Source organism: Rattus norvegicus, chromosome 1 (genome assembly GCF_021556685.1).
Source record: "Rattus norvegicus strain SHRSP/BbbUtx chromosome 1, alternate assembly SHRSP_T2T, whole genome shotgun sequence".
NCBI classification, from domain to species: Eukaryota; Metazoa; Chordata; class Mammalia; order Rodentia; family Muridae; genus Rattus; species Rattus norvegicus.
This window is the reverse complement of record NC_141534.1, coordinates 105,936,429-105,962,093: the sequence shown is the minus strand read 5'-3', so window position 1 is coordinate 105,962,093 and position 25,665 is coordinate 105,936,429. Positions and strand designations below refer to the sequence as shown.

The following is a 25,665-nucleotide window of genomic DNA, read 5'->3' as shown; positions in this document are numbered from 1 at the left end:
ACTGGAGAGATGGCTCAGCAGTTAAGAGCACTGGTTGCTCTTACAGTGGATCCAATTTTGATTCCCAGTGCCCATATGCTAAAGTACAACTGTAAGTTGATGTCTATATGCAGGTGAGGGATGGCACAAATTAGGTCATGGCCCATGATCAGAGAGTAAAAAGTAAGGTGGGGACAAAGCTTGTGTAAGGTGGGAGAGAAGGGGAAGGAGAAGGAGAATCAAGATGGAGACAGAGAAGGAGGACCCAGATCCTGGGGGGTCTTAAATGACCCTGGGTAGTAATGAATGTTTCTTCTTCTTTTTTTTTTTCTTTTTTCTTTTTGCCTTTTTTTTTTTTCGGAGCTGGGGACTGAACCCAGGGCCTTGTGCTTGCTAGGCAAGTGCTCTACCACTGAGCTAAATCCCCAACCCCGTAATGAATGTTTCTTAAGGGATGGATTTCTACAGGTCAATTTATCTTATCTAGGTGGACAGATTATATCTTTGTCAGTTGGTTGTGAGTCTATCGTGTGGATGTATTGTGGATTAAGGATTTAACACATAAATCTGATTGTTAAGTTATAGTTTATTGAGTCTTGATTTCACCGGACGGTTGGGAGTCTATACCTTAACTACCAGGGTGTGGTTGCTGGGAGTGTTTGTGCAGTCCGTGACAGTAGGCCAGCGGCTGCTGGACTTCTAGAGCCCTGATTTAGGTTAGTGCCATATGGCACTCCGGTGCCGGAACTAAGTCTAGGGAGCAGTGTGGCACGGTGTCACGCTGGAATGGCTCTTGGACGGCCTGGGTCAGAGAGTACCAAGGGGCCAGCCCCTTGCAGATGTCACAGGGATCTCCCTGGGGACTGTGGACTGTGCTCTGTGCAGTGGACCAGAGCATCTCTAATGAGATCCCCAATGAGACCGAAGATGACTGCAGTAGAAACTTAAGGTTTCTTTGGAAAGTCAGTTGTACCGGATGCTGTTTTTCTGGGGCAGACTCGTGAAGGAACGTTTTGCTGAAGCAGACCCAGGAGAGAGGATGTTCTGCTAAAGCAAGTGCATGAAGGGACACGTGACGAAGGATTCTTTGTTAATGACACAAGTGAATGGGTCCGCCTTGCATTGCAGAGTCGAGCTCTGTTTGTTGGGACCGTAGAGAGAACCCCACCAAAAACTTCTGGTGTATGTTAGTGACTTCTTGCTGCTTCTGCAGACTTGGGCCAATTGGCAGAGGGATGTGAGCTGAGACAGACCTCGTGCACCGAGACACATGGAGGACACGTGATGTTTGGAGGGAGTATAAATAGAACCCAATGGACAGTGACAGACGCTGAGCCTGGCTTGCTGGGAGAGCTGGTTGTGCAACACTTGTTGGTCTCAAGTCTTCGCTGGTCTTGATCTTTGGTTTGCTGAGAGAGGTACAGCAGAGAACTCGTGGCATCCCTGCTGGTCCATCTTGCTGACTTGAGCTGAGGCTGAGGCCTGGCTGACTCTGCTAGATAGTGTCACTGCCGCTGATTCATGTTTGCTATCCTGACTTTGCTGAACTGGACCTCTGGTCTATCCATGAAGTATGTTGTGAGTGGATCGAGCTGCCACTGCTGACCTAGACTAAACTGCTGGCTTCCTGACAGATGGGAGTTGCTCCAAAGAACCATTTCTAAAAGGTCCACTTCCCTGTATTCTTTCTTTGCCACTGCCTCTGGTGGGTGGTGGACCAGCAGGGAGGTTAAAGTGTTTAAGAATCATCATTAAAAATAGATGTTGAAAAGAATTATAGTTACATTCGACGCCTTGGTCAGATACTCCTTAAACCCCAGGTCCCAAGCAGACATCTGTATGCATGCAAGCTGTTGGGATGAGCTCCTTGGTCTTGTCACAGATGAGGCTATTTAGCTCAGAGCAGTTAAGTCACTTACTGAAGGTCACACAGCAAAGAAGGGATGGTGGGTGGGGTCAGGGCTCCATGGATGTGACTAATACATTGAATTAAATACATAAGGCACCTGTCGGGTAAATGGGTGGACAATTAGGTGAAGGGCCAATATCTTAGAGGTGGTACTAGTATTTAAGAGCAAGGGCCTTATTAGAGGAGTAGCTAATAATATCCTAGGAAGGGGTTAATACTCCGGGGGAGGGGCTGATGGAGGGTCTCTGAAGCCTGTGACTGTCATTCTTCAGTCTTTCCTTTTTCAACAAGCTCTAACCTAGCACACAATAGATATACATGCCCCCTCCCTCTGGACTGAAGCTCCAGGAGCTTAGGCAGCGTGGAAGCCAGCTCCTTACCGAGGGAGGCTTCGCTCTTAATCACTACCTGTGTGCTTCTCCAGAAAGGCAGCAGGGGAGGCAGAGCCCCCAATCTGGCCTGGTTCTATCTTCTCAGCAGTAGGAGACAGTCTGTCACCCATGTTGGGAAATAGCTGTCATGAGCTCTTCGCCCCCTGACATCTCCCCGCCCAGCGTGGAACCCGCCCTGAGAACAGGTGCGGGGCCTATAGCTGCTCCCCGAGCTCCTGCATTTTCTCATCCTGTGACTGTTCAGAAAGTCTGGCAGACCCACTGCCCGGGCAAAATTCAAAATCAAGACCCAGGGACCTTGCTGCAAGTTGTCCTCCAGCACCAGGCATGAATTCTGGTTCTCATTCTCGTTTGTGTGGGGAAAAAGAGTTGGAAAGAGGATGTGCCGACTCCTGGTCCCACCCACTTATAATGGTGATGGAGACCTTGTCCGACTGAGTCAGGAGCACAGCAGCTACAGGGGTGAAGCCGTGATGCGGGCTTTGAAAGTGGGGCCTCTGGCTAGGGCATGCCTGTGGGTCCACCTACCTAAAGGTAGGAGGAGTCTGTGTTCAAGGCCATGCTGGGAAACTTTGTGACGTTGTTTTAAAAACAAAACCCAGCTGGGGGCGTGGCTCACTGATAGAGGGTCGCTGCCCAGAAACCCCCAGCGAGGGGCCGGGGGTGTGGCTCAGCAATACAAAAAGCTGGTAGTGTGTGTGTACAAAGCTCTCTAGTCCACATCCAGTGCAGCACTGCAAAGGAGAAGGAGTGAGAAAGGAGAAAAGGGAAGAAACCAGCCTCACCCTTCCATGGCCTCCTGTGTGAAGTCGGGTTGCTATCAACATCCCTGGAGGTCCGAACGGTGGGCATAAAGATCAGGACCAAGGGGGCCTCTATGAAGGGTCAGGCGGGAGACTGGGATTTGTCTCAGAGTTCGGGGTTGCTATGTGTTATGCCCAAGTTGCAGGTACCCGAAGACCACCGAGGAGCCAATTCTGATCTAAAACACATAAGGATATTTGTTACAAGGAGATGGGCAGAGAGAAGAGAGTATTGTAGGTTGCTGGTTAGAATGGGGAGCTGAATGCAGACTCGATTCCACACCCCCTTCTCCTTTTTCTCTCTTCCCCACTTCCCACAGCAACCCTAAGACAAAACCTGGGTAAACCTCCTACCCACTTCCTCTTCCCCAGTGCCACTGCCCCTCCCACTACAGCCTGCCCTCCAGGCCCCCACGGGGTACACAGACCCACTTCATGTGGATCCAGGGGCTGTCAGGTTGCTCTAACAACCTGAGGTTCCATTAGCCATAGGAGGCCCTGTTGATATCACAGTTCCCACCTAATGCACGCGGTTCCCTCTGCACTGCAGGAAATCCAGCCTCAGGAATCAGGGTGTACACATCCTGAGGTTCCCCCAAGTTAAGATGGCTTGCTGCCCATAGTTAAGATGGCTACTCATTGTCTGTCTGGCTGCCTGTAGACAAGATGGCTGCCCACAGTCTGCATGACTGCCTGTAGTTAAGATGGCTCTTCCCACCTCAACAGAATCAAGCCAGTCTCCCACAAGTATGCATGAGCCCATCTCCCAGGTGATTCTAGATCCTGTTGACTTAATACCCCTCCTCCTACTGTGTGTGTTAAAGTGGTTCAAGGGTATGGGCGATGCGTCAGGCAAATGTGATCATAAAGGTCAGGAAGCCCGGACATGGCTTGGGGGGTAAAGGTGCTTATAGCCAACCCTGACAGCCTGAGTTTGAACCCAGGGACAAACATAGGAGGAGGAGAGACCTGACTACTGAAAGTTGTCTAACCTCTGCATGCACACACATACACATACATATACATACTAACATATATGTACACAAAATAAGGTTTTTTTTTTTTTTATCCCCAACCCCTATTTTTTTTTTTTAATGCCAGAAGGGGATTCGGTGAAGGGCTGAGAGGGAGGCCACCTCAGAAGAGAGGGTATTTAATGAGAAACATGGAAGGCTTGAGTTGGCCAGACTTGTATAAAGGGTTTCTGAGACATGTACATTGGGCCAGAACACAGACAGGTGTGTGTGTGTGTGTGTGTGTGTGTGTGTGTGTGTGTGTGTGTGAGTCAGTATGCTACAGAGATTCCCTATCCAGTGCTCTCTCCACCCTGGGGTCCTGACTGTCTTTGGTGAAGATCCCCAGTTTTAATCTTCCTCAGTTCTGGGCAGCAGATTCTTTAGAGTCCAGAGTTTAAATTCCTCCACACAAGCCTGTGCTGAAGCCACCTGCTGGCCTGGCCTGAGGGACTGAGGTGGTTTAAATGTGCTTGGCCCAGGGAGGGGCACTATTAGGAGGTGTGGCCTTGTTGGAGGAAGTGTGTCACTGTGGGGTTGGGCTTTGAGACCCTCCTCCAAGCTGCCTGGAAGAAAGTCTGTTCCCGTTTGCCTTCAGACGAAGATGCAGAACTCTCAGCTCCGTCTCCAGTGCCACGCCTGCCACGACGACAATGGACTGAACCTCAGAACTTGTGAGCCAGCCCCAGTGAAATGTTGTCCTTTATAAGAGACCAAGGGCTCATGGTGTCTCTCCACAGCAGTAGAAACCCTAAGACAGAGAAAATGGGGAACCAGATGTGAATCGATCATGGGAGAATTCAGGCTATTTGGACATGAAATGGGCACAGCTTTCTAGCATGTGGGGAGGGTCAGGAAGGGAGGGGTGGAGCTGGAGAAAAGAGACGGCTGCATGGTTAACCACACTTGCTGCTCCAGCAGAGAGACTGAGTTCAGTTCCCAGCACCCAGTAAGGCAGCTCTCCACCACCTTTGACTCCAGTGCCAGGTGATTAGATGTACAGACAGACAGACAGAAAGACACACACACACACACACACACACACACACACACACACACACACACACACAGAGCGCTTTTCAGGAAGGAGCACAAATCGGGAACTGTGTGAGGAGTTCTCAGGGCAGAGGGAGAAGTTCACCCATTCAGTGATTCATCTGAGTTTTTCATTTCAGTTTTAGTTTTGAGACGAGGCCCCATGTGGTCCATGTGAGGCTGGAGAGATGGGTCAGAAGTTAAGACCTGGGCCTTCAGAGGACTCAAGTTCAGTTCCAAGCCCCACGGTGGCTTGCAACCTTCTGTAACTCTAGTTCCAGGGGATCGGCCACATTTTTCTGGCTCCCACAGGCGTTGCACACACATAGGCATAGACATATGTATAGGCTAAACACACATATAACATACATATGCATAAAGGATAGACCTTTAAAATAATATGGTTCTGCACAAAATAATACATAGTCACTTACCCATGGTATGTATGACTAGAACTCACTCTTAGAACCCTGCTTTCAAGGATGTGATACTCTCCCAGCCTGATGGAGTAAGCGATAGCCAGGAAAGAGCCTCTCAAGAAGGCAGCACCAGTGAGGTTTTGAAGGGTGAATAGAAGTATGGTATCTACAGTAATGGGATAAAGCCAGATACACCAGAACGATGAAATATCGGGGATCTCTCTCTCTCTCTCTCTCTCTCTCTCTCTCTCTCTCTCTCTCTCTGTGTGTGTGTGTGTGTGTGTGTGTGTGTGTGTGTGTGTGTTATTCTAGGAAGTTACTTCCAGGAGGAGGGAAGTGGTGGACAGGAGGCTGATGAGGTGGGTAGAATCACAACACACAGACCATGAGGGGCTCTGACCCTACCTGGGGGTACCCAGATGAAAAAACCATTCCTTCCCTTCCCAGAGGCACCTAAGGCCCAGACTCAAGTCTTGCTGGCTTTGTTTCTAGCTAGGTCTGACTCCTTCCTCTGTGTGTGAGCTTGCCACACTTTAAAACTTCGCACCCAGGGGTTGGAGATTTAGCTCAGTGGTAGAGCGCTTGCCTAGCAAGTGCAAGGCCCTGAGTTCTTCCTCAGCTCGGGGGGTGTGGGGGGTGTGGCGTGGGGGGGACTTCACACCCTCAAGAGAAGAAGACCAGACAACCACTTGCTGAGGGGATGCGGGAGGTGGTGGGAGGACTTGAATCTAAATCCTGAGCTGACAACCAAGAGTCAGAGGACTGAGGGATGGAACAGGGTCCAGGTCCAGTCCCTCCTGGCCTTGGTGGGGCTTTTCATCCAGACTGGCTGGGCCTTGGACTTGAAGAGTCTATGTTCTCCAGAATGGAGGGAGGTGGTGGGGATGAAGAGGAAGACCGGGAGGGTAAGGGTCTGACAAGAGAGGTTAGGGAGGGGTAGCCGAGGAGGCCAGGTCCAGGTGGAATTTTTCCTTCCTAGACTCAGGGGTTGGGGAACCATAGAAGGTATAGGGCAGGGGAGGAGGTGAGAGGGGGACGTCAGCCCTGGAGTATATTGGGACCGACTAAGGAGTCACTGGAGAGAATGAGGGCTGAGCTGGGTCAGGGGGATAGAGGCATGATTTGTCAAGATGAGAGACTGGTGGGAGGTCACAGGAGCAGAGGGAGAGAGGTGAACACCAGAGATCTGGGGGCTCTGGGACCATTCCTGAGGTGCAGCTCTCAGAGGACCATGGAGTAGGGGTATGTGTGTGCTCTAATATGGAGGCTTTGTTGGTCTACCCATCTCTGCGCAGCCCATGGAGGACCCTGTGGAGATGCAGCAGCCAGCATTGCTGGGGAGTCAGTACCTGCCCTGGGCGGTTCTCTTTCTCCTATACTCTCTGATGACAGTTGTCTCTTACCTCCTGCACATGACCAGCTACAGCCTGCTGGCCCTGATCCCTCTTTCCTGCCCCACTGTCTGCGGCCTGTTTGGCCACCAACTCATAGCTGACATCGTATTCCTGGGGCTCCTCCTGCTCAGCCTCACCTGGACTCACACCTGCTGGTCCCTGGGTCTCGCCTTCTGCCACCTGGACCCAGGTCTGGCCTTCTTGACCTTCTGTGCCAGTGGCCGGCTGCTGACTCATGTGGCCGCAGACTGCTGTATCTCCTTGCTCCAACCATCCTGGGCACTGGATCATCGTATAGTTCGTCAAGTAGTTGTCTGGGCTGGTGGGTTCTGGATCCTTCTGCTGGGCCTTGCTGGGAAAGCCCTGGGAACTTCAAGGGACCGAACTGGCCAGAGAAACCCCTTCAATGGGACAATGACTCTGGAATCCCCCAGGCATGACCAGAACTCCTGGGCTTGGAACCCCATGCTGGATCAGTTAGTATTTGGGTTTGGTGTGCCGCTGGGGGTACTGAGAGTCTTCCATAGCCTCATGCGGAAGCAGTTGCAGCTGGCCAGGGTCTCAGGGAGGCCTCTACTGCTGGGCCTGCCAGGGGCCACTGCAGCCGTGCTGTTCATCTGTTTGTTTCCCTTCCACCTTCTGCTGTTGCTGAGGTTCCTGGGCAAGTGGGGGTTCAAACTGCAGCTGGGGGATGTGTGGGTGTTGCGGAGACCACTGGGGCTCACTCTGCTGGGATCAACTAGCTTCTTCAATCCACTGCTGTATGTGTGTGGGGACAAGGAAATCCGAAGAAGGCTAGGCCGTGCCTTGTGGTTCCTTGGAAGGGAAGGAGAGGAGGAGGAAGAGGAACCCCAGGTACTGGGGATGGAGACTGAGAGAGCTCAGCTGCAACCTGAGAGAGCAGGGCACAATCTGGGGTGTGGGGCTTCTGTCTTCTGAAAATGGGGTGGGCTGAAATGAAGGCATAGGTGATGGGAAGTGAGATGGGGAAGGAGGGAGGGGTTTAGAAAGGAGGCAGGGGTGTATAGAGCACACAGAAAGAGCATCTGGTCCCATGGGCTTGGAGTCATACAGAATGTGACAGACAGAGGTCCTGACAGGGAGCAAGGGGTGACAGACAGCAGGATTACGGGGGTAGAGACAGAAAACAGGAGGCTCCAATGAGGTATGTAAATAGAACTGAAGAACAGGGAAAGAGGGGCAGGAGGGTAGACCAGGAGATGACAGCACAGGTGTGGGGGGAGCTAGCCGCCTTGGCCTGGAGATGAATAGGGGTGCGGAATCCTGGTTACCAGCCACCCTGTTGGCCCAGGACTGAGCAGTTCCTGAGGCTTGATGCTGGGACAGTCCCAGGCATTATTCACAAGCCTGGATGCTTGCTCCAGTAGGTGGTTCACAGAGAGACCTGCCAACTTTGAATCTCTGGGGGACTGCTTTTTGGCTAGGTGTCAACTATCTTTCTTCTTCTGGTATTTTGAAATTCCTAAGTGCCTTCTAATTACACCTCCCCTTTGGGCATAGAACCCAAGGTTTTGTGCATAAAAGGGTGGAGTCTTAGCACTGAGCCACACCCTAGCCCCTCGCTGGGGAATTCTAAAATGTGTACTCCTCCCAGGCACCTCAACACCAAAGGTGAACCCCACCTGTCTTGAGCATCAGGTGGAAGCTCTCGGCTATTTTCCCAGCATCATGTCTGCTTATGTGCCGCCTCACTCCCCACAGTGAGGAACATGGACCAACGACGGATGAAACTGTAAGCAAGCCTCCAATTAAACACTTCATTTTATGAGATGCTTCAGTCATGGTGTCTTGTCGTAGCAATGGAATAGGAGCTGGGGTGTCTTTGCTTGGTTTGCCACTGTGTATAGCAGGGTAGCCGCCCTTTGAATGTCCAAGGGCTCTCCTGTGTGTGCCTTCCATCTTGGCATGGAGGTGCTAAGATCACAGCTCCATGCTTCTGATCCTAGCTTCCCTTGGGTTTTGGAATGTCAGACCCAGGTCCTCAGTTTACCCAGTACGCACTTTTGACTCCTGAGTCACATCCTCATCCCCCCCCCCAAATTTTATTTTTAGATTTATTTACTGAATTTTTTTTCTGTGTCTGAGTGTTTTGCCTGCATGTATGTCTGTGCACCATAGGTGTGCAGTGCCCATTGGGGTACCCGATCCCCTGAAACAGAAGATTCCAACCACCGGGCCATCTCTCCAGCCCTAAAATTGTTTCTTAATTCACACACACACACACACACACACACACACACACACACACACACACACACACACACGCACCCCACATACATGCAATTTAAAAGTAAAATAAAATCAAGGGGTGGTGGTTCACCCCTTTACTCTAGCAGGGACAGGCAGATTTGAAGCCAGTACGGTCTTATATAGTGAGTTCCAGCTAACCTGACTGAGAAATAAGTCGATTAACTAAACTATAATCTTTAAAGCACATAATATAATCCTGGCACATAATAAATATTTGCTAAAAAAAAAGCATAGTGATAATTTAAAAAAAAGTCCCATCTCTGTCTGAGTGGAGGTCTCTGAAAGATTTCCCAGGCAGCAGAGTTACCCCTTGGAAGCGCTCAGCTTCCTCCCGGTAAGGAGCGGCCTCAGAACCCCAGCTGCCCATTCATAGTACCCTGGGGAACATTCAGAGCAGAATCGATGCTGCGCCCCACCCCAAGCTCAGTGGTGGGAATTGACGAAGCCCTCAGTGGCTCTACACAGCGTCGGCTTGAGACACATCCATCTCCACTGGATTGCGGTTGAGAAAATGCCAAGTTGATAGCTCCCTGAGGACTCAGAAACCTCATAAATGGTCAAGCCCTAGGGGAAGGAGGGATGTGGAGGACGCAAAGGTTGACTTGGTTCAGTGGTTGAAAAACCGCTGACAGCCAAGCCCACCTGGGGAGTTAAGGGAGGGGGTGAGACAAGAAGGAATGCTCCGGAAGTTTTCCAAGGAGGACTCGCAAAACTGAGGTTGCAAAGGCACCTCAGGCCTCTTGGAGTGTGTTGGGGCACGGAAGGTGAAAAGCCGTTGGGGTGTGGCTGCTCAACCGTTTTTTGGTTTTTTTTTTTTTTTTTTTTTTTTTTTTTTTGAGTTACGGGGCTAAGGATACAGCCTGGTGGGGGCCCTGTGGGCAAGGAGGTGCAGGGAGAGGCCAAGAACTTACAGGAAGGGGTGGAGGCTTGGGAAAATACCTGGGAGAGAGGTCAGCAGGAGGCTCAGTCTCCTGCAAAGTCAATCCCTGTTGCCAATTAGAATCTGGGAAAATAGTCTGACATCGCCACCTTACGGCTATTTCTGGTTTTGCGCACAAGGAATCCTTGCATTGGAGGACAAAGGATGCTGTTACTGGCTCTCATCGAGAGCACGACCGCTAGTTCTGCTTGATCTCAATTTGCTTGTGACCCACTAAAATTGCACGGATCTGAACTACAAGGATTTGCGAATATGTTCGTGATTGGAAATTTCTAGTCCTTGTCCAGAAGACCCAGAGCATACAAATGAACTTTCTTGGGCAGGTGTGTCTGTCCCTCAGGGCACTCACTCCCTTGGGAAGGTTGGAGGAGGCAGGAAGGTGATGGAGTGCGCTGCTAACAGATTCCCTCTATTTGGGGTTCTGGACACTTCTATCAGATAGGGATTTGATGGCAGGTGATAACGGTTCAATAGGAGTTTGCTAAGACAAGAGAGAAAAAAAAGGAAGAAATATTAGCATTTCTTAAGATAACCAGGAAAGGAATTACATCCACTTAGACTCTCCACATACAGTCACAACATCTGCCCACACCGTTGATCTCTGGCAGTCCTTAGCGTGGCCTTCCTTTAAACAGATTTGCACCTTTGCTGGGAAGGAGTGCTCAGAGAGACAAGCCTGAAATCCTGAGCAAGCTGTTTAGTGCCAGATGGAGAATCAAACCCTGGAAATTCTTCTCTGTGCCCTGGCACTCACAGCTGAAATGCCCCTTAAATACTCATGTGACCTAAAGGTTCCTACTTATTCTTCAAGACCCACTTCTCCTTCAGACCCAGGGGTCCAAGCTCCAGCACTCCTCCCTCAGACCCAGAGGTTCAGACTCCAGCACTTCTCCCTCAGACACAGGACTCCAAGCCCAATTCTCCACCCAAAGACTTAGAGATCCAGGGCCCAGCCTCCTCCCACAGACTTGGAGGTCCAGGGCCCAGCCTCCTCCCACAGATTTTGAGATTCAGGGCCCAGCCTCCTTTCTCAGACTCAGATGTTCAGGGCCCAGCCTCTTCCCTCAGACTCAGAGGCCCAGAGCCCAGTTTCTCACAGATTTGGAGCAACAGGTCCCAAGCCTCCTCCCTCAGATCTAGGGGCCAGGTCTCTACTTTTCACCTTCCTGCTGAGATCCATGGTTGTGTGGACCTATGAGGAACAGGGTTGTAGGGAGCAGAGCTTAGGGAGCAGGAAGCCTTGGTCTGGTGCTGTTAACATTTATTGGATCTTAGAGGCCAGAGCAATGGCAGAGCAGGCGGGGGCCAAGCTGGTGGACTGGGGAGCCATGCCTTCTTACTGCTGAGCCTAGAGCAGAGATAGAGGTGTGATGTAGACACATGGCAACTCAGTACAGAAAAAGCTTCAGGGCCAAATGAAGAGAGACAAGAGAGACAGACCCCTCCTACACCCACCTCCCCCTCACCTTGTTGAAGAAGTAGATGGAGGCTAGGATGGTTAACACGGCCATGGCCAAGGTCACATTCTGGGGGAGGAGGTCAGGAGTCAGCTCCCTCCCCTCCCTATCCCCACCCCTGCCCCAGTCCCTTCACCTGTCCTCACTTCCTGCAAGTTCATAGCCATGGGTCCTAGCCACACAGCACTTGACCTGCCTCCCTCAGACCTCTGAGTCCGACAGGAAAGAGTCTCCAAGAATGGGAGGGGGTTGTCGGGGAGACCAGAATGGTGACCATGGTGACCAGGGAAGGGCATTTTGGGTAGAAGAGACATTGGAACTGGGGATTGGGAGGAAGGGGATGTAGGTGTGTAGTGTCACCCATGGGACCTAAATCCAGCATCAGGACTTATGAGATTGGAGAGTACAGACCTGGATCTCCACACTGGGTCCCATTTTCTTCCCTAGAGTGTGCTGGGGAGCCAGGGGAGAGTTGTGAGCTGGGAAGGGACAGATAGCCTCTGGTATCTTGAGGCAGGAGAATGACTGAGGTATGAAGAAGGGGTCCAATGGCACAGGCAAAATGGCATGCTTGTGTCTGCCAGATGCAAGGGTGGGAATGACAGTTGGGACTTAGACTAGAATTTGGTCCCCAGCTTGTGAAAATGGCAGAATGTGCACCCTGGTGTGAAGCATGGTGGCAGTGGCAGCTTCTGACCTCTGGACCACAGGGACAGCCAGGCACTTTGACTCTGACCACCCAGTGTTCTTTGTAGGTTCCAAATTCTTTCCTCTCTATACCTTTCCTCTTATAACTTTCAGGTTCTTAGAGGTGCAGCCGAGAGGGGAGATACACGTGTGTGTGGAACTGCCTTCATCCCCCACTAATTGCTACCGGCTGTGCACAGAGGGATGCACCACTGGAGGAGCCCAGTTCTTTGCAGTGTCCTCAGGCTGGAGACTCAGGGGACATACATGGTGAGAAGCCTCCTGCGGTGATGCCTGTGTGGGCTTGAACCCCAGCTCTGACGGCTGTCAGTGGAATGACCTTCAGTGAGTCACAAAGATGTCTTTGCCATTTTTTTCTAATGTAAAGAAAACATATCCCCCAGGAAAGGAGCTAGGGCAGGGCTCAGTGGGTGTATACTTACCTTTTAAGCATGAGGACCTGAGTTTGATTCCCTAGCATGCCTATAAAAAGCCAGGCATGGTGCTTGTGCCTCGGCACTAGGACGTAGAGACTGGAAGATCCCGGGGTTTGTTGGCCAAATGAGTGAACTCCAGGTTGAGTGAGAATGATCAGAATAAGTGAAAAGCAATCAAACAAGACATTTGACATTGACCTCTGACCTCTCCACACGGAGAACTTCTGTTTGTGGTGCAGGTGTTTCTCCAGCCCAGGGTGGGAAGACAGCTCAAGAGTCTCACAAAACTCAAGACATTTTTCCAGATTCACCTGATACAGAAGAAGTAGATGGTTGCTGGAGAGAAGGCTCTTTTTAAAAAAGATTTATTAATTTATTATGCATATAGCATTCTGTCTGCATGTATGCCTGCCGGTGAGAAGAGGGCACCAGATCTCGTGGTTATCTGGCTAGATGGTTGTGAGCCACCATGTGGTTGCTGGGAATTGAACTCAGGACCTCTGGAAAAGCAGCCAGTGCTCTTAACCTCTGAGCCATCTCTCCAGCACTCAAGACAGAATTCTTAAGTGGAGCTGCCTTTGAGGTGCACAGAGGACCCCCAGTGACACATCTGTCCTCCTCGCACCGTCTGTCTAGGACATTCCAGTGTGGGTGCAGCGGCTGCTTTTGAGTCACAATCCTGTGAGTGACACCAGTAAATGAACTGGTTCACCATGCTGGACATGGAGTAATTTCTTGGGTCAGCAACGCTGCTGTCCTTTCGGGACTGGAATTCAAAGTCACCAGTTCCAGAGGATCCAACGCCTTCTTCTGGCCTCCACGGATACTTCATGCACATACATAAAAACACATAAAATAAAAATAAATAAGTCACGGCTGGATGTAGTGAAGCCCACCTTTAATCCCAGCCCTTGCGAGGCAGAGATCTGTGAGTTTGAGGACAGCCTGTCTACATAGTGAGTTCTAGGACAGCTAGGGCTACATGGTGAGATCTTGTCTCAAACCACCACTTCAAAAAAAAAAAAAATCTCAAAAAGTAAACAGCTAGATTCCCTCTAAGCTGAGCCCTCCCAACTCTTGACCCATAAGGCCCATGAGCAATGACTGTCTTAAGATACTCAGTTTGGGGCTAGGGAGGTGGCACATTGTTATGTTTGCCCCACAAGCAAGTTGGGGACCGAGATCAGCTCCCCAACACCCATATGACAGATCTTGGCATGGCAGCTTGTAATTGCAGTCTTAGAGCTTGTTGAGGTTAAGACAGGAGGATTCCTGGAGCTTGGTCTATTCTGAATCAGCAAGCTCTAAGTTAAGTGAGAGACCCCGTCTCAAAAGGTAAGGTGGGGAGTGTTTGCAAAAGACACCGGCATGTGGCTTCAATACACGTGCACTCCTGCACACACATGAACACACACACAAATCACTGAATTTTAGGGTCACTTGTTATGTGGTCATCAATACAACTTCCTAACAGCTCCTCTCTGCAAATGGGTTATCTTAAGTGCTTAATATACTTTGAGCTCGTCTGATCTGTTTTGTGAGATGAAGGCACACAGAGGTACAGCAACTTGCTTAACACGATACATCTTGTAATGGTGAGAGCATTGAACCTGGTCTGTCTGACTTCTGGTGTGGGTATTTTGCTACAGGGCCCTGTTGGCTTTAACCAGGTGTATATATATGGTGTGGAAAGAAAGTGAAATCTTCAAGAAGTCCAAGGAGGCCTCAGAGAATCCTGACATTTTAGGAAAGGCAGGAAACATGGGGAAGCCTAGGGGTTAGGGGATGTCTGTAACTACCTCTCAGCTTTGCCATTTCCTAGGTGTTTCCTCAGGCAAGTCAGTAATCCTGTCGTGTCTCAGTTTCCCTGTCAGCACAGTATAGGTGCTGGTAGCCAAATGGACATCTCCTGGGGGGTCTGTGAAGATGAACTGTGTTAATCCCAGGTCTCCTCAGTGCTGGGGAGCGTGCTGGGGCCTGCAGGGTATGCAGGGGGCTGAGTCTGAGGCTAATGAGCAGGTGAGGCCACAGCACAGACGGAGGCTGAGCTCAGCGTCTGCTCTCTGTGGAAATGGCTGAGCCCCGGTCTCAAGGCCACACCGTCGGACCCTTGCTGCTGCTGCTGCTGTTGCTGCTGCCACCCCAGGCCCTGCCGGAGGGGCCCCTGCTATTTGTGGCTCTGGTGCGAAGCCCCCCACCCCACCTGACCCACCTTCTACCTTCCAGGCCAACCCTGACCTTCCTCTCCAACATCCCCAGGTGTTCCGACATGGCGACCGGGCCCCACTGGCCTCCTACCCCACAGATCCACACAAGGAAGCTGCCTCCACCTTGTGGCCCCGAGGTTTGGGCCAACTGACTAAGGTGAGGAGGGAGAGGGGGGTGAGGAAGAGGGGTAGGGGACAGGAGATGAGGGTCTGCTGAGGCCCCCTCTGTCCCCAGGAGGGCATCCGCCAGCAGCTGGAACTGGGCCGATTTCTGAGGAGGCGTTACAAGGCCTTCCTGAGCCCTGAGTACAGGCGCGAAGAGGTACTTTGTTGACCTTTGAACCCAGAGCCCCCTTTGGTCTTCACCTCTTGTCTTTGATCTCTATCTGCACCCCCGTAGGCTTCTAAGTCGGTAGGGAATCCACATTGACCTCTGACCTTCTCTCACAGTCCTCTGACCTATCACAGTCTTAACCACTCACCTGACCTCACTCAACCTCTGTCTTGATTTCCAACCACTCCAGCCTGACCTTCTGACCTTCAAACCTGGTTCTGTCTTTGATCCTTGCTTTGCCCACCTGATATTTCTCGGGGTGGGGTTTCTCAGTAAGAACCTGGACCCGCACATGCTTGGCAAGCCCTCCATCACTGAGCACCACCCCTGTTTCCAACCTCCAACCTTTGCTGTCTACCACCATCATTCCCACCTTCCTTTTCTGTCTTCTTACTTCCTTTGGCCCCTGACTCCTCTGAGGACTGGGTACTGAATTTTAGCTCTATGTTATTCAGTTCCCACCCTCTACATCTTGACCTGTTAGCCCCAACCCCCTTATTCTGATCTCAGCAGACCCCTGCAATCCAACACATTATTCAACTCTGACCTTTGATCCCAACTTCCAAAGATGAAAATTAGACTCATGAACTCTGAGTTTTGACCCTCAGTGGCTGTCCTTTGATTCCCCCCCCTCTTCCTGACCTTTAACCTTACCTACCCCAAACTAAATCTGAAGCTTTTGATTTGGGACCCTGCTGACCCTTGGCCTGTCCACCTGCTCTGCTGCCCTCATCCGCCCCAGGTGTACATCCGCAGCACAGACTTTGACCGGACATTGGAGAGTGCACAGGCCAACCTGGCTGGGCTCTTCCCCGAGGCTGCCCCTGGAAGTCCTGAGGCTGACTGGAAGCCCATTCCAGTGCACACAGTGCCTGTGTCTGAGGACAAGGTCAGGGGGCTTGATCTGGTGGGAGAGACAGAAGAGTCTTGAGTTCAACATCATTGTCATTCAGGGAAACTTAGTGAGACTTTCTTGAAATGAAAAAAAAAAATTAGCAAGAGGACAGGGATGTAGCTTAGGGGTAGACACCCCCAGCTTAGACTCCTCTAGTGAGGGGATGGGAGTATGGCTCAGTAGTAAACTACCCACCTAGAATTCCCTAGTGAGGAGCTGGGGGTGTGGTTTAGAGGTAGAGGGATTGCCTAGCCTGTCCAAGGTTCTGGGTTCTATAACTAGCACCACACATAAAAAAGGATATAGATAAAGCTCAATATTGAGCTGGAGAGGGACAGGGGCAGCTCCAAGCTGAGTGGATCTATTTCTGGAGGCCCAGAACAGCTGAGATCTGCAAGGTTATCCCTGGCAGAGCTGGTCAGAGTGGGAGCTGCTACCCCTGCCCAGTACAGCTGGATACAGGGGACACTGGGTGAGGCAAGGGCCAGAGACCCTGGCCCCAAGGCCACCTGTGAGACCCCAGACTTGCTGCTGTCTTCCCTGAGCCTCAGTTTCCCCCAGTTGCTGAGGTTCCCCATGCGCAGCTGCCCTCGATACCATGAGCTGTTGCGGGAGTCCACAGAGGCAGCTGACTACCAGGAGGCCCTGGAGGGCTGGACAGTGAGTGCCGGTGTGGGCTGGTGGGGCTGGGTGCCAGGCAAGGATTGGTAGGGTTCATCCAGTTGTCTCCACTCAGGACTTCTTGACCCGCCTGGGCAACTTCACTGGGCTGTCCCTGGTTGGAGAGCCACTCCGCAGAGCATGGAAAGTTCTGGATACCTTGATCTGTCAGGTGAGTCCTCTTCTCACCTCTCCCAGCTGTGCATTTCAAATCTGCACTTGTCCTAGCTGTTTTATCAGGTCATGTGATTTAGCCCTGTGTGCCCTGGTTCCCCCACCTGTATGGTTGGGGATAGTGACAGGCTGGTAGGACGGTGGCATAGCATACATATATATATCCCCTTTCCTGGTACCATTTCATTGGATCTTTCTAGAAAACCGAATGTCAGATTCCAAGGCATCTCTGGTTCCAAAGGGCTTGGTAAGGACTCTGGTCTGGTACTTGCTCTGGCTCATACTGTGGTGAGCTGATCTTTGAGGGGTTTGAATGAGGGCCAGGGTCTGGAGGGTTGGCCGTTAGTAAGACACAAGCATGAGGAATTTGGATCACTAGTACATACATGAAAAATGCTGGGCCTTGACAGGATCCTGGGGTTCAGTGGCCAGCCAACTTGGCCCACTTGGTGAGTTCTAGGCCAATGAGGCTCTCACAAACTAGGTGGGCCAGGCTTGAGGAACATCTGCAGAGAACATCTAACCTAGGTGTACGTACACACGTGTACACACACCACACACACCCTAAATGGGGGTGACTGAGGATTCACTCCTGAGGCCCTCTCTCTCCTCCCCCAGCGCGCCCATGGTCTTGCTCTTCCCTCCTGGGCCTCCCCAGATGTCTTGAGGACTCTGTCACAGATTTCCGCTCTGGATATCAGGGCACATGTGGGCCCACCCCGAGCAGCAGAAAAGGCCCAGCTGACAGGGGGTAAGGTGTGGGATCTGTGGTTTTGGGGGAGCTGTTTTTCAGGTGAGGAGGGGGCATCTAAACACTTTCTTCCTGTCCCTCAGGGATTCTGCTGGATGCCATCCTCAGCAACTTCTCTCGGGCTCAGCGCCTGGGGCTGCCCCTCAAGATGGTCATGTACTCAGCTGTGAGTCCTTGGGAAGGGCAGGCATTGCTACATGAGGGACAGGTGGTGGAGGTGGTCAGACTATGGTGCCTATGTAATCTCAGTCCACTGCCTTGGCTCACCCTTACCTCCTACAGTCCTTAGATTGTATCATTAGACACACAGTAAAGATGAGGGAGGGGTCAGAGGAGCAAGACCTTAGCAACCCCTGCAAGGGTTGACTGTTGAATAGAACTGCCCAGTCCCAATTTGCATGCCTGAACAATCATTATAGAATGTCTATGGTGTAGATGGGAGTGGTCTGGGGGTCACTTCTAACTGGAGACAATCTAGGTGCTAGAAACACTCTGGGGTCCTGATCTAGCCTCTATTCCTGGACATTCTCTTCAGCATGACAGCACCCTGCTGGCCCTCCAGGGGGCTCTGGGCCTCTACGATGGGAACACCCCACCTTATGCTGCCTGCATGGCCTTTGAATTCCGGGGGAGCTCCAGGGAACCTGAGGAGGAAGATGGAGAGTGAGGATGGCTGATGGCTTGGCATTGGGTGGGATGGGCTCTTCTTAGGATGGGGAGCGAGTGATGCTACTGTCCTTTCCACCACCAGGAATGTCACTGTCTCTCTCATCTACCGCAATGACACCTCTCGCCCACCCCTGCCACTCAGGGTCCCTGGGTGCCCAGCTCCCTGTCCACTTGGGCGCTTCCAGCAGCTGACTGCTCCAGCCCGGCCTCCAGCTCACGGGGCCCCCTGCCATGGTTCTTATGAGCCTGCCAGCCCCCCAGGTGACAGCCCTCTACGCAGGGGTGGGAGAGGGGAGTTCCCAAGGCCTGGGATTCACAACCCCCATGTTCTTCCTGCAGCCACGGTGCCCCTGCTGGCCGGAGCTGTGGCTGTGCTGGCTGTGCTAAGCCTTGGGCTTGGCCTTCTGGCCTGGAGGCCCAGCTGCCTGCGGGCCCTGGGAGGGGTTGTGTGAGGGAGGGGAGGGAAGAGACACAAAAGTGCCCCGAGCTGACACTGGATCCCAACACGTGTGCTCACCTGCTACTCTGGCTTGTCACTTACTATGCTCATGCGCGTGTGGGGATGATGGCTGGGTGGACCCCAAGCATTATGCTAGCCTGGACACTGCAATCAGATGCTGTACATACAGGTGTCAGGGCTCACAATAAGCCTGTGTGCAGGTGGGAACCTGTAGCCTGAGAGCACACAGGACTGAACTGCCTTAAGCAACTCTACCCCGGCATTACTTCCTACTGGTAGCAGAGCAGATGGAGGTAGGGGCTCTCCCAGGGCACCAAGGTAACCAGTACCTTCTGTAAGCTCCACTACCTCAAGCCCTCCCTGAAGTGGAGGGTTTAACCCCTGCTGACCAGCAGCCACCTAGCCATTGCCATCACCTGGAGCCCCATGCCCATTGTCTTGTGTCCACATTATTCTCCAGAGCCCCCAGCCAACACTGGGAAAGCCAATAGGTGACCCCTGTCTTGGGAGGTTTCCTATCTGGGGGAGGTACATCAAAACCTGAGATCCCAAGGAAGCTAAGGGGCATACCTTGGAATCCTAGGACAGCCTCAACCAGAAGGTCTGATTCACAAGAACCAAAGCAAACTCGAATCAAATGCAGGCTGAGGTAGGGGATGAGGCCAGCCAGTGGCTATGACTGGCCCCTACCAGCCCACCTTTCCTCACCAGACCGCTGGAGTATCCTCTGGAAACAGGCCAAAGGTGGGCAAGTGCGCCTGTGCCTCACCTGCCCTGGACCCAGCTCATCACCCAGATTCTACCCACGCCGGGACCGAATCAAACAGCACACTCCACAGAGGGCAATGATCCAGCCATTTAATAGGAACTCACGAAGGCAAAAGTTCCAGGGCTGCCCACCTCACCCCTCCACTAAATCCAGATCTACATTGGCCAGAGGCCATCTGTGCAGCCAGGGAGACCAGACCCAGCTGGAAGGTGCTTCAAGAGGGAAGGGTATGGTTAAAAGAAAATGGGGACAGGGTCCCCAAAGCAAAGTCTTTACAAAAGGGGGTTCTCCTCCCCACAAAAAAGTGTCACATAAGCTCAAAATAAAATATAAAGTAAAAATGCTGCATTAGAAAAGTTTGCAATGTTAAGCCTTTACAATAGGAGACTGGCCCTCAAGTGTCAAACATCCAGTATAAGTCCATGGAAGTGCAGCCTATACCTAAAATCTATGTAAGTGTTGCATTGAAAAAGTAAAAAATTCAAGATGGCCTGTATGTAGTGCTTTGGGGCCCATGTGGAGGCAGAGGGGTGGGGACCCTGAAGTGGCCACACATCTTAGCATTGCGTTAAGCTCCAACTCAAGGGGATTAAGTCCAGGGCCATAAACACCCTAGAATCACAGCCAATGGCCACCTGTAGCTCACTTTCCACATGGACTGTGTGGCTAGGAACATGCACACTCCTCTTTGGGGCCACTGAGTTTGGCCTTAAGTGCTGTAGGGATGGGAATGTGGGGAAGGTGCTTGCCAAGCTGCTTCCTAATGACCTGGGTTACAGGCAGCCTCTTTGCAATTCATTTCCCCACCTTCAACCCTGGGGTGCAGGTGTCCTCTTGATGTCAGTCCAGGACTAGTCATGACGCACCGGCTGCTCTTCCCCACAGGCCTGGTCAGAGTAAGGGGGTGGTGGGGGCTGCTCCTCGGTTAGCCCATAGTTGGGGTGACCACGACTGCGCTTGGCCTCTTTGATGTACAGTTCCAGGAGTACCTTGGTAGGCTGCCTGTCTACTTGTTCCCTGGGTACACCATGGCTGAGCAGCCAGCCTAGGAGGTCCTTGCGAGTTGGGTTGGGCCCCAGCATGAGCTTGGTGCGGCCTGGATGGCTCTGGCGCCAGAGCAGGCCCACATCAGCAATAGTCTGGATCTCCATCACAGCCTCCAATACTGTCATGCCACGCACCAGCAGGCTGACCAGTGAAAGCCGTAGCTCAGAGGGTGCTGCTGTGAGCAGGCGCCGCTGCAGGCCTTGAGTGAAAGCCACATCCTCTGGGGCCAGGTCCACAGGCCCTTCTGGGTCAAGGTAGATCCATTCAATCATGCCCAGCTCACGAACCAGTTGGATGCCTTCCTCCATAGTGGTCCAGGGCCTGAAAGGTAGCTCAGTGGCCTCAAAATGCAGGGAGGATTCCCAGCGCTGACGCCAGGCCTGCAGTAGCCAGCTCAGTAGAGTCTGGCAGCCAGCCCCCCGTAGGGCTTTGCAGCGGTAGTTAAAGATGGCATCATGGGTGAGGTCACCCAGTAGCCCCAGCTCCCCGGAATTCAGGGACAGGGCAGGGCCTCCCTGGTCATACACCCGCAGGATCCAGGTGACCATCAGCTCATTGGGATTCTGCTTGAAACGCCTTGAGATAGCCAACAGCTCCGTGTATGTGTAGTAGCGGTCCCCCCGGCCTATCTGGGTGGGCACCAGCACTCTCTCCGCCATGGCCCTCACAGTCTCAAGGTAAAGATAGCAATACAGCTAGAAGCAATGCTGTTGCAGAGGCTACAAAAAGACATAGGACATGCTGGTAGGTGATAAAGGGCTACACTCCCACCCAGCATCCCCCTAGAATGGAAACCCCTCAGACTCCAGGATGTCAAAGGTCCTGGAGGCACAACACGTCACCATGGTGGTCAGAGCCCAGTGCTATACATCATGGGAGTTCCCAAGAACGGTATGACAAGATGCCTCATAGCAACCTGGTCCAGCCTTCTTCACCCACTGTTTTGTGTAAACCAAGTTCTAGTGTGATCAGCACTAGACTCCTACTCCAGATAGTCCTCCTGCTCTTACCTGAAGGGAAGTAGACTGTCTGCAGAAACCACCTGTAGGCAGGAAGGAGAGGGGACAGAGGTTGACAAGGGACAGGAAGACCACAGCACCCCCTATTCATTCTTCCTTGTAGTTAGGACCCCTCAGACCCACAGGTGTCAAAGGTCCTGGGTAGCTCCATGTCCTCAGGGTGATCAGAGCCCAGTGCTGAACATCACAGGGGTCCCCAAGCATACACATTGACAGCAGAGTCTTAAACAGCTGTTTGTACTAGAAGTATCAACACCATTACCCTACTTTAAGTAGCCCTTCTGCTTACCCAGAGAGAAGCCTGGTTGTTTGAAGGAACCGCCTCTTGTCTGTTGGCAGGAGGGAGAGGGGAGAGGCTGATGAGACTCATGAAGACGACACAGCTCCTCCATCCACTCCCTTTTGTAGCCAGGACCCCTCAGACCCCAGGGTGTCAAAGGTCCCCGGGGGCACCATGTCCTCAGAATGGTCAGAGCCCAGTGCTGAACATCACAGGGGTCCTGGTAATATTAATATCCTCTCTTTCTAAGGCCTTGGGGCCACTTGAAGTCTTAAGGGGGACAGTGTAGCCCAGTGCTCAGAAATCCAGTCAAGACAATGGCTGAGACTTGGTTTCAGAGAACCCAGGCCCCTTAGAGGTCTGTAATACTTCACTGTTTACTTGCTTGAGACAGTCTATGTAGGCAAAGTTGGCCGTTACATTCCCAAGATGCCTCTACCTCCCCAGGTAGCTTCTGATACATTCTACCACACCCCGCATCTTACTCACTTATTTTTCTATGTAGCCCAGGCTGGACATGAACTCAGGATTCTTCCGACTTAGCCACCTGGAATATTGGGATTATAGGCAGTTACCAATTATCCCTCAACTGCCACGCTGACCTGCATGCTGTAGACTGAGGCTGCTTTGTCCTTGGGAATGTGGGGCAAATGAGACAGAGGCTGGTCCTGGTCTCATGGCTCAGTCCTATGACTGTTGGGAATTCCCAGAATGTAGTGAATATGTCCCTAAATGGCTTCTACCCTTCTTCCAGGCCTGTCTCCCCCTAAACCAACTCTGAAACCTGCCCGAGTCTGAGGCGAGTACCACTGTTCCACCCTGCAACTTGGGGAAGCAATGACTTTGCATTTTGCAGAAGAAATGACACCTGCCTAAGGCCTTGGTGGGATGTGGTGAACTCATTTCCCTCAAATATCCCGCCCTCTCCTCCACCTAACAGTCTTGTTATATATATATACACACACACACACACACACACACACACACACACACACACACACATATACATATATACATGTATGTATGTACGTACGTACATGTAGTACAAGCTGGCCTTGAATCCTATAATTGCTGGTTCAATAAATCCAAGTTATAGAAAGTAACTGAAAAGCAAAGTACACTATTCTACTTATGCTCACAATTATTCAGCAGCCACAAGCCTCCATATTTTGTGCAGAAATGAGCTGTCTAAAGATGTAACCACATAATAATGAAAAATTCAGCCCTAGCAACACTCACCCCATTTTAGGTTCTTGTAAAACCCACAAAACCAGTGGTTGTGGGGTGGGCAACAGGTAATTTTCTCTCCTGCCTGTTCCACTCTGAGGACACAGCCGACAGGCACCAGGCCTTCCTCTCCAGCTCTCAGGATCTTCTCAGTTCCTATCTTTGCCCAGTCTGCAGAGGCTCCATGTGTCCAGCACTGTGCAGGACACTTTGTTACCAGTCCTAGGCCAGTGTGGTCAATAGCAGAGCCATTGTTTTCCCTGTTCCCAACACCGGAGAAACAAGGATATTCTCCTAGAGCTGAGAACTTGTTCTTTTTCAGATAACGCACATTCCTGTCTTCTGATAAAGCCTGTTATTTCAATAATGGCACCTATGTAAATTCAAGGTTCTTTTTTTTTTTTTTTTTTTTTGGAGCTGGGGACTGAACCCAGGGCCTTGGCGCTTTCTAGGCAAGCGCTCTACCACTGAGCTAAATCCCCAACCCCAAATTCAAGGTTCTTAAAGAAAAAAAAAATCATTTTTATTTATAAATTATTTACTAGGACCTAAGCGATGCTCAAATGCACATTGTCTTCAGTCTACAAATCCAGTGGGCAGGCGATAATGCTGACATTTTGCTCCCTCTACTGGGTTTGAAAATTTGGTCTTTTCTGCATCTTACCCAGTCCTTACCCTTAGAAGGCAGAAAATACTGCCACCCTCTCTTTGAATTTAGGTGATATGTCTGCTCCATTAACCACCCAGGTTTATTGAGGTGGCTAACTGACCAGTATGGAGTTATGAACAGTAGGTCTGGGATCTTTATCAACCACCTGATTGGTTCCATTTAATATATAATACCCTGTACTTGCTGGCTCATTAAATCTAACTTATAGAAAGTAACTGAAAAGGAAGGTACCATATTTTAGCCATGGGTAGATTAAAAAGGTTCTCACCACAGTAAGAAGATGATGGATGACTTCTTGGCTTCAAGATACACCTGTAATACAGAAAGGACTTGGTGAGGGTTTTGTGTGGAGACAGCCCAAAGGTGCAGAGAACATCAAATTTAGAGGTCCTCAGACCTCCAGGTGTCAAAGGTCCTGGAGGGGCACTGTGTCCTCAAGGATGTTTGGAGCCCAGTGCTAAACATCATTGGATCCTCAGGCCTTCTGCAATGTCAGGGCTACTTGCCTTCGGGATGGTGGTCAAGCTAACACAATATAAACGATTAATAAACAGAAAATTCACTAGATGCTCCAACTTCCCCAGCCCAATAGGTCCATAGTTTCCCTATGGACCTGATCTCCTGTCTTGGCTGTAACTGCTAGTAACCTTGAAAAAACAAAGCCCGAAAAGACACAAATCCTGAGGAATCTGGTGGGAGAACTAAGGAGGTTGTTCTACTGAGCAAAATACAAACAAGCAAAACCCTGCTAAGATGTAACTGACATAAACAAGGCCCAGTGACTTATCCAGCCAGATTTGAACCACCCTGTGAAAGCCGTCTGGGAGATGACTTAGCAAGGAACACAAAGAGAACAGTAGGATCCCAGGAGGAAAGTCTAATCAGGGATGATAACAGCACTGACTAGTAGGCAGGAAAAGACTGGTTTAGAGGCGAACGTGTGGTTATTTTGGGTGAAATAAGTAATTTACTTGAGTAGCTGGGAGGTCATGTTTGTACCATTAGGCCCAACCACAAAACCATTAGGTATCCTGTAGCCATTGTATTAGTATTCTTGGAGGTGAACAAAGGCCTGGTTTCCTTTCTCCTCGTCTACTCCTACCTGCTGCTCCGAAGCAATCCAGTCCTCCACGTGCACTCACATCCGCCTTGGTAACTCCGTATCGTGTATCTGCCCCTACACCCCATCCTCCTCCAGCCCTCATGTGTTCTAGGTTGCACAAAAATGCCAAAATCCCACACGGGGGAGGGGCAGTGGTAGAGATTTCCTACGGAGAGAACCTGCAGGTAGCACGGGGCTGTCATTGGGAGGAAAAATTCGATGTCACACACCCCCCTCCCTTGACACCTAAAAACGGGAAGATGGCGGACAAGACCCGCGACGTGAGCAGCAGAAATGGCGTAGCCCGGCTAAGGCAAGACAAAGGAAGGCCCGTCCCAGCATCCCAAGCTCCACAAACCTGGCGAAAGGCATCGTCCCAAAAGTACCCGCATCCGCCCCTTCAGGGAACACCCTGGTTCCAACCCGAGAGCGCCCGCGGCCCCAAGCAGCGCCCTTGAGCCTGTCCACGCGACAGGTACACCCGTGACCAGGCCATGGATACCTCGGGACACGAGATTCCCAGGGCGCACAGTAGCACCACTGACTGGAAGGCGCCGAAGCCAACCTCGAGAAAACTCACCGGTAAAGACCTCACCTCACACGCAATCGCCACAGGCGCGCGCCAGAGCCGCGTGTCCCACTTTATAGCGCGCGCCGCCTGTCAG

General features: G+C 51.4%; 3 protein-coding genes, 1 long non-coding RNA gene, 4 other non-coding genes and 1 pseudogene across 66 annotated transcripts; 2 read left to right on the top strand and 7 right to left on the bottom strand.

The window, feature by feature from the left end:
- The first annotated feature begins 2,955 nt into the window (after positions 1–2,955).
- Acp4 (acid phosphatase 4) lies at positions 2,956–21,034 on the top strand. Of its 25 annotated transcripts, none has more exons than XM_087555654.1 (14): positions 2,956–3,124; positions 8,560–8,697; positions 10,275–10,478; positions 12,414–12,644; positions 14,996–15,100; positions 15,179–15,265; positions 16,020–16,166; positions 16,734–16,832; positions 16,909–17,004; positions 17,625–17,757; positions 17,841–17,923; positions 18,293–18,420; positions 18,509–18,687; positions 18,766–18,971. In XM_087555654.1, exons 8-14 carry the CDS (start codon positions 16,749–16,751, stop codon positions 18,876–18,878), a joined length of 816 nt encoding a protein of 271 aa, XP_087411780.1. In that variant the 5' UTR covers positions 2,956–3,124; positions 8,560–8,697; positions 10,275–10,478; positions 12,414–12,644; positions 14,996–15,100; positions 15,179–15,265; positions 16,020–16,166; positions 16,734–16,748; the 3' UTR covers positions 18,879–18,971. The 25 variants fall into 25 exon arrangements, 14 of the variants coding, with proteins under 14 accessions (XP_087411780.1, XP_087411703.1, XP_087411726.1 ...); XM_087555581.1 differs by lacking the exons at positions 2,956–3,124; positions 18,766–18,971 and adding exons at positions 4,636–4,770; positions 19,598–21,034 and having other exon boundaries at positions 12,414–12,569; XR_015623779.1 differs by lacking the exons at positions 2,956–3,124; positions 8,560–8,697; positions 18,766–18,971 and adding exons at positions 4,677–4,770; positions 19,087–19,179; positions 19,598–19,944.
- LOC102552286 (formyl peptide receptor-related sequence 4-like) lies at positions 6,587–8,566 on the top strand (annotated as a pseudogene).
- On the bottom strand, positions 10,399–12,334 carry Smim47 (small integral membrane protein 47). Of its 2 annotated transcripts, XM_087561889.1 has the most exons (4): positions 11,759–12,334; positions 11,622–11,681; positions 11,318–11,503; positions 10,399–10,636 (listed from the first exon to the last, which is right to left on the bottom strand). In XM_087561889.1, exons 1-3 carry the CDS (start codon positions 11,924–11,926, stop codon positions 11,492–11,494), a joined length of 240 nt encoding a protein of 79 aa, XP_087418015.1. In that variant the 5' UTR covers positions 11,927–12,334; the 3' UTR covers positions 10,399–10,636; positions 11,318–11,491. The 2 variants fall into 2 exon arrangements, with proteins under 2 accessions (XP_087418015.1, NP_001371781.1); NM_001384852.1 differs by lacking the exon at positions 10,399–10,636 and having other exon boundaries at positions 11,400–11,503; positions 11,759–11,825.
- Positions 13,086–14,963, bottom strand: LOC147996795 (uncharacterized). The gene is made up of 2 exons (XR_015651345.1): positions 14,536–14,963; positions 13,086–13,562 (listed from the first exon to the last, which is right to left on the bottom strand). It is a non-coding gene; the product is annotated as an uncharacterized LOC147996795 (long non-coding RNA).
- C1h19orf48 (similar to human chromosome 19 open reading frame 48) lies at positions 19,731–25,663 on the bottom strand. 34 transcript variants are annotated; one of them, XM_087555358.1, is made up of 8 exons: positions 25,596–25,663; positions 25,001–25,179; positions 24,167–24,210; positions 23,039–23,104; positions 22,491–22,548; positions 22,011–22,050; positions 21,713–21,744; positions 19,731–21,421 (listed from the first exon to the last, which is right to left on the bottom strand). In XM_087555358.1, exon 8 carries the CDS (start codon positions 21,359–21,361, stop codon positions 20,507–20,509), a length of 855 nt encoding a protein of 284 aa, XP_087411484.1. In that variant the 5' UTR covers positions 21,362–21,421; positions 21,713–21,744; positions 22,011–22,050; positions 22,491–22,548; positions 23,039–23,104; positions 24,167–24,210; positions 25,001–25,179; positions 25,596–25,663; the 3' UTR covers positions 19,731–20,506. The 34 variants fall into 34 exon arrangements, with proteins under 34 accessions (XP_087411484.1, XP_087411622.1, XP_087411509.1 ...); XM_087555496.1 differs by having other exon boundaries at positions 19,731–21,023; XM_087555383.1 differs by having other exon boundaries at positions 25,001–25,166.
- On the bottom strand, positions 21,494–21,584 carry Snord88b (small nucleolar RNA, C/D box 88B). Its single transcript, XR_015655886.1, has one exon. It is a non-coding gene; the product is annotated as a small nucleolar RNA SNORD88 (small nucleolar RNA).
- Positions 21,828–21,917, bottom strand: LOC120100471 (small nucleolar RNA SNORD88). Its single transcript, XR_015655880.1, has one exon. It is a non-coding gene; the product is annotated as a small nucleolar RNA SNORD88 (small nucleolar RNA).
- Snord88a (small nucleolar RNA, C/D box 88A) lies at positions 22,133–22,222 on the bottom strand. The gene has a single exon (XR_015655874.1). It is a non-coding gene; the product is annotated as a small nucleolar RNA SNORD88 (small nucleolar RNA).
- Snord88c (small nucleolar RNA, C/D box 88C) lies at positions 24,284–24,374 on the bottom strand. The gene has a single exon (XR_015655885.1). It is a non-coding gene; the product is annotated as a small nucleolar RNA SNORD88 (small nucleolar RNA).
- Positions 25,664–25,665: the final 2 nt, after the last annotated feature.

Bases quoted from the DNA above. Each gene is read 5' to 3' on its own strand.
- Acp4 (XM_087555659.1), top strand. From the start codon at position 14,808: ATGGCTGAGCCCCGGTCTCAAGGCCACACCGTCGGACCCTTGCTGCTG. The intron at 16,833-16,908 runs GTGAGTGCCGGT...GTCTCCACTCAG, and splicing joins AGGCCCTGGAGGGCTGGACA to GACTTCTTGACCCGCCTGGG. The intron at 18,421-18,508 runs GTGAGGATGGCT...TTCCACCACCAG, and splicing joins CCTGAGGAGGAAGATGGAGA to GAATGTCACTGTCTCTCTCA.
- C1h19orf48 (XM_087555358.1), bottom strand. From the start codon at position 21,361: ATGGCGGAGAGAGTGCTGGTGCCCACCCAGATAGGCCGGGGGGACCGC.
- Smim47 (XM_087561889.1), bottom strand. From the start codon at position 11,926: ATGTCTCTTCTACCCAAAATGCCCTTCCCTGGTCACCATGGTCACCAT. The intron at 11,682-11,758 runs GTGAGGACAGGT...CTCCTCCCCCAG, and splicing joins TGGCTATGAACTTGCAGGAA to AATGTGACCTTGGCCATGGC.